Genomic DNA, 6,360 nt, shown 5'->3' on the forward strand with positions numbered 1-6,360 from the left:
TGAAGTCTAATCGGACTTTCCATGCGCCCGCTTGCACCGCCACATTGTAAGCCATTTTCACATTATTGTCTTTTCCCTAAGCAAAGGAGACTCATAATTTGTTAGAGTCGCACACCCTCATTCCCAATTACAATATGGGGTGATGAAATTACAGGTGACTCTTGTATCCAACATAACATGTTCAACATCATTCACTTTAATCTCAAAGTATACATTCTACAATGTTGTCAATTGTGCGATCATACATTTAGGTACTGTCTGCACAGTCCCTACTCTCGATGGGCTATCTCCTCGTTGGGAGAATGTTTCTGTATCCTCAATCTTGGTAATTCTCAACCAATCCATCCTTTCTAATTATCATCCTGACCTTGTGCCTGCACAATGATGACCCGACTCTATGCGGTCCGTCTGTTGCATTCACTATTGTAGTGCATGTCCCCGCAATGTCTGCATGGTCGTGTGGGAGGCGAGATTGGGCACCTTGCAATATTGACATATCCTCCTGTGACTAGGGCATTCCTCGCCCTTGCACAACATTTATATTGAATGAGTTATTTCCATACCTATTACAAGGTACCAAGGGTCCACTTGACTTCAACCTGACCGAGCTTCTCCCCAAGGCTTCCTCTCTACATTTGCCCGATGCCCCTTTACTTCTGTTCTCAGATTTGGAGCCATTCCATCCTCCTATCTCCACGACATTAGTCTTATTCTGCGATTTTCGGCTCTCGATATCTGACAACCTCTTAGCCATGGTAAGTGTCGCCTCATAGTTATTTGGATCCTTCTTTTCAATTTCTCATTCAAATCCAATCACGCAACCCAAGTAAGAATCCATGCAATATATCAAAAGCATGCATATATGTAATCTATAGCATAAGTTGCATGTACTTGTAAATGTATTCCCAATTTTTCATCTGCCTGTTTGAGGTTACACCAATCACCAAACATTACTCCATCTCAAGGTGCTTCCATATAAATGCAACATATTCCGTACAAGCAAGCTCACCTTTAGAGCACCATGTGAGATCGGATAAAAATCCCAAGCCTCACAATCCAAGAGGGAGGATTAGTCTTACTCTACGTATTAGAAACTACAGTTGAAGATTCCATGGTCAGGACCATTTTGTATAAAGCATGTCTATACAAATGGGAGTTAATTGAAGGACCGTTTAATATAGAAAATGAAAATCCCAATAATACTTTACAACAACATGGCCCCTGTTATGCACTCCATGCAGGAGGTCCAGCACCGGCACCGGCAGCTGGCGATGAGCGTGATCTTGCCGTGGACCAAATCCTGGCCGGCAAGCCCACACTTTTCACCTGCCACGTCAGCACCCGCCAGATGACGCAGATGCCGTACACGGCGGCCAGGATGATGAAGAGGCCCCCGAAGCTCCTCAGCCGCATATGTGAAGAGGCCTGAGCATTGGAGCTGCACAGGCTCGGCCCAACCCACTTGTCCTTCACCCTCTGCAGCGTCCCATCCTGTGCCAGCGACAGTATGGCCATCGACACCTCATCTGTCAAGGTGGAGTTCTTTGCAAACGCCTGCATCATTCATAACCCTTCCCCATAATTAATCCACCTAGCCTTGAACCTTACCCTTGATTAATCATTTTATATCAGCCATTGCATGGTAAAACCGCATGGTATGCACATGCTATTTCAGTACATCATCCATCACATGGCAACACGTTGTCCAGCATGCTGCCGTGAAGCATCATGATATGAACACATACTGTATGTCGTTGCAAGCTTCTGTCATCGCATCAAAACACACTGTAGGGCAAATTTGGATGGGTGTGTTCATGCAAGCCACATACAATTCCATCCTACATGTGCCACAAAACTGAATGGTATGATCATGCTATATGTTCATGCAAGCTGCATGCTATGACATCACATCACCACACAAAACTGAATGGTATGATCATGCTATATGTTCATGCAAGCTGCATGCTATGACATCACATCACCACACATTAGTATACCACGATACTGGAGGTGTGCACACATACTGTATGTCTGACACAAGCTTGTGTCATTGCATCACAACACATTCTTCTCTGGACAAACTGGATGATATGCCATTGCAAGCTGCACGATACAGCCGATACAGCATCCATCTACAACACATCGCAATACTGGATGGTATAAACATTCTGTATGCCCAACCATGCTGCATCACATTGTACCACAAAACTGGATGGTATGTACACATACTGTCCGTCTGTACAAGCTTCTATCATCACATCATAACACGTGGTATGACCAAACTGGATGGACACTTCCTACATGCCCATTGCAAGCTGTACAATATGTCACGAATCTACAACACGGTGTTTGTCAACTGATAGATGATGGTACAGATATTCTGCATGCCCCATGCATGCTGCATCACATGCTGTACCACAAAACTGGCTGGTTTGCACATACCGTATTTCCATGCCAGATGCATACCAAGGCATTACACAACAATCATACAGCATGACAATTCACATTGAATGGAAGAAGTGCATGCTATTCACACATACTAGATGTCAGTGCAAGTTCGTATCATCATACCACAACACATTGACATGATAGATGCTTCCTATACTTTATGGTGGTAAATTGTAGTTGAAATGGATTATGAATGCTTTAAAAAATGATTTATACTTACAAAGCCAAAGCCACCAAAGTACGCAATTTGATCACCCACAGTGGTGAAATCGCATTCTGTGCTGAGAAAGCTCTGCACGTAAGGCAGCTCGTCTACGATGGCACCTACCCCACCTGCTTTCGGACCCATTCTAAGAGTGTTTGCATACTGCTCCTCGCTTGAGAGGGACTTCAGCCTGCTCTCTTGAACCCCCAGCATTGCCAAATAGTGCTCTATGAAAGAACCCCCTTGATAGCCAATGGGCACACTGCTTTTCAACAAAAATCCAAACCCTTGGATGGTGGGATATGGCTGCTCAGCCGAGAGAGTCGAAGCGAGGCTTGCTGTGTAGCTTGAAGTCAAAATCAGCACCACCAGCAACCACACCACTGTCACAAAGCGCCCCAGATGAGTGCTAACTGACTCCTCTGCACAACACAAGGGTACTTTTTGTTAACAAAGCTCTATAAGATTGATCTCTAACTACCACTTAAGAAGCCCATTAAGATGCATAGCATGTCATAAGAGAATGAAACATTGGGCCTCTTATTGCTTGGATAGAAAGCCCTATTGGACAAAAATTCAATAAGAAATAATGCTTGCAAACTTACGCTGCGAGAAGAATACCGTGAGAGAAGTGAACCTGCATACAAACCAAGGGGGGTAAACTTAAATCCATGAAGACTAAAATGCAGCCAATAAAGGCAGGAAAGCAAGCAATGCATGTGACTCCTGCTGACAAATATGCAATTAAAAGCAGTAAACATAATTAATCAAGATGGCATTACGCTTTGAAAGTGTAGGATACTGACCAGTAAACATTAACTAGCCTCTTGGTCCATGTTGTTAACTTGTGTTGGTGGATGGTTGCGTGTGCAGGGCTATCATTATCATCAAGCTCATTTGGGGGTTTGGTCTGGCTCTGGTGGAAATCCGGGTTCTTGTGCTCGAGGATGAACATCGCGAACCCTGTGCCGAAGAAGGCAAGCATGATGGCTACCCACAGCTGCGTGGAGAAAGGCTGCAAGAAGTCCCAAAGAGTTCCTATGCTGCCATACTTGAAGGGGGTAACCATTACTAGTGCAGACTGCACATAGGGCTGTGTAAAGTCCACAATCCTCAGCCTCCCTATGTTGATGGTGAGATCGGCCACAATGGCATCAGCTTTCTGGAAATCAACACACACACACACACACACACACACACACAAAGTCAGGAATATGTTGCATGATGCGCATCGGCGCCTTGCTTGGTCTTAATCATGTCCAAATCCTTTCTGCAAATCTATACTAAAAGAGACAGAGAAGAAAGTACCCCTTGCGCCAGCGTCTGTACCATGGCATCGTAGGAGGGGCTGGATTTGCCATCTCCAAAGGGGACCAGCGTGTACGGGAGAGGGAAGGGTAGGCGCTTGACTGCCATATTAAACACTTCAACTGAGAAGCCACTGAAGGTTGCATTCTGAGGAGAGCCGGACCAGGACACAAACTCAGTGAAACCAGTCTTGAGGGGCACAAGGGCCCTCAGTGGGGAGGAGGTAGAGAAGGGCGAAGAGGGTGCCGGTGCAGCTGCAAAAGAAGCGAGTGTTAAGCTCGAGATTTTGATGAGAAAAAAGAAGCACACCAGCTGGTTTGAATTGGAGAAGTCCATGTAATGAAGCAAAAATAACACTACCATAGTCCTAGAGCTTCTAATTGAAGCAAAAATAACACTACCATAGTCCTAGAGCTTCTAATTGAAGGTTTTGTCCCAAAAGAATTAGATTCTGTCATTAGGATATTCTAACAATATGTGAGTGCTCACCTCACCCACCAAATCAACACTCCCAGCAGGTGGTAGGCTCTACATTCTACCTTCTCTCTTTATCCCATTGACTTGAGGGGATTCAGATTTGGATTTGGATTGGGAGAACGTGAGTACCTACAAGGTTTTGCTTAGGCAAAAATGTACTATAAAGCCAATGCCATGAACATTTCATCCTTTTGTCATGCCTTCTCTCTTTATTCCATTGAGTGACTTGATGGGATTTAGATTTGGATTTGGATTGGGAGAACTTGAGCACCCACAAGGTTCTGGTTAGGTCATAGTGTACTATAAAGCCAAAGTCATGAACATTTCGTCCTTTTGTCATGCTTTCTACTAGTCTTACATGTCATGGCCTTGTGGAAGACTTTAATGTGCCTTTAAAAAAGATGTAGCGCACTACAAGACTTGTGGGAAAAAAATAAGGGAAGGGGGGAAAAGAAAGGCAGTATTGGAACATGTACAAACTTTGCAAACTTTTATTAAGGCTATTTCCTTATGATTTTCCAACCTTCACAACCAAATTTTGGAAAAAAAAGGGGGGCCATCCTTTATTCATATTTTTAATTAGTTGACATAGATATTTACATTTGTCTTGTTTATTAAACAAGTGCATATTCTTAAGCTATGGGGCTTATTGATTTAAAGTTTTCAACTTAGATGTTGTATATGTAGAGAGGTTAATGCATAAAGAGAAATTGACGAATTTAATGTAAAGCCTCGAGATGAATTTGATGTGCACATTTTCTTTTACTTTGACAACATTTTTTTATGTCTTTGTGAATACCCATACATGTGACAATATAGCACAAGTGTGTTTCAAGTCTTAACTTTGTAATCAATAGCTATTAATAAAGTCAATCCCTTTAAAAATTGTGAGTGTAATTAAAACCTAGACAGAGTTGGACTTGAATTCTTTTGGGTGGAGGGTGGTAGAGCACAACCCCAAGGACATTGATATTTAAAAATCTCAATGTAGCACCTAAAAAATGTTATCATGAAGAGAGTATTTTAATAGTTAGAAGAGTGTTTCAAGAAAGCAAGATGAGAGAGGGTTGCATTGCAATTGGTACCTCTACATGGCGCTCAAACTAGGAGTGAACTTAATTTTCAACCATGTTATGGACGAAGGTGTGATGGTTTATGATTAAAAGTGCAATGTTTTTTGGAAACCAAGAATAAGGTTAGGTTGAGCTCTTCTCCTTGAAAATTTGCTAGTTTGTGTCCAAGTGTGGTTATTTTTCAAACCAAAGTTGTAGTTCTCATTTAATTGTAGAATGAAATAGTTCTCATCTTAATTGTAGAATGAAATAGTTCTCTACTTAAAGAGTGTCTAGGTTTTAGTGGCATTCAAAAAAGTACGTCCTTTCTCATATTCATTGAAAATTTCATGACGAACCTACCTTGGGCTAAGTGTCTTTAAAGATATCTTCCTGGCCATTCAACAAGTTGAGAGTCGAGATAGGCAAGATTGCCCATCCATGGCTAATAGGCAGGCATGATCAGCTCCATTCAGGGGCGATTGTTAATGTGAGATGAGTCTAAAGGCTAAATCCCCACAAGTGTGATCGACGGGGGTGCCCAAAGTCTCACAAGTGATCATGATAGGTCCCTCCAATAGGCATAGGTTTTACGTGTTCCCTCCAATAGACATAGCTTTTATGTGTAGCCAAATAATCTTGTAAAAATAATAGAGATTTTGATATTTTAAAGTGATCATGGATACATCAAATACATATTCTCTAAAGCTGTATCCCCTTTGTGTAGCTCTTTTACTTGTAAATCTAATGTTGCTTCTCAAACTTATTTGAGTACACCTCATGATGCTCTTTTTAACAATTAGAAACAATCCATGCTTCTATGGAACACTAAAGTGGTAGCATTCTGGATCGAAGTTTTCTACCCTCTCC

General features: G+C 42.3%; 1 protein-coding gene across 2 annotated transcripts; it reads right to left on the minus strand.

Moving 5' to 3' along the window:
- Nucleotides 1–1,097: 1,097 nt before the first annotated feature.
- LOC147618490 (glutamate receptor 3.1-like) lies at nucleotides 1,098–4,584 on the minus strand. 2 transcript variants are annotated; one of them, XM_086774923.1, is made up of 6 exons: nucleotides 4,451–4,584; nucleotides 3,962–4,215; nucleotides 3,460–3,815; nucleotides 3,259–3,290; nucleotides 2,669–3,075; nucleotides 1,098–1,554 (listed from the first exon to the last, which is right to left on the minus strand). In XM_086774923.1, the coding sequence occupies exons 2-6, from the start codon at nucleotides 4,067–4,069 to the stop codon at nucleotides 1,225–1,227; spliced, it is 1,233 nt and encodes a 410-aa protein (XP_086631049.1). In that variant the 5' UTR covers nucleotides 4,070–4,215; nucleotides 4,451–4,584; the 3' UTR covers nucleotides 1,098–1,224. The 2 variants fall into 2 exon arrangements, with proteins under 2 accessions (XP_086631049.1, XP_086631048.1); XM_086774922.1 differs by lacking the exon at nucleotides 4,451–4,584 and having other exon boundaries at nucleotides 3,962–4,356.
- Nucleotides 4,585–6,360: the final 1,776 nt, after the last annotated feature.

This window comes from Cibotium barometz, chromosome 35, assembly GCF_041138505.1.
Source record: "Cibotium barometz isolate CiBa-2024 chromosome 35, ASM4113850v1, whole genome shotgun sequence".
Classification (NCBI taxonomy): Eukaryota; Viridiplantae; Streptophyta; class Polypodiopsida; order Cyatheales; family Cibotiaceae; genus Cibotium; species Cibotium barometz.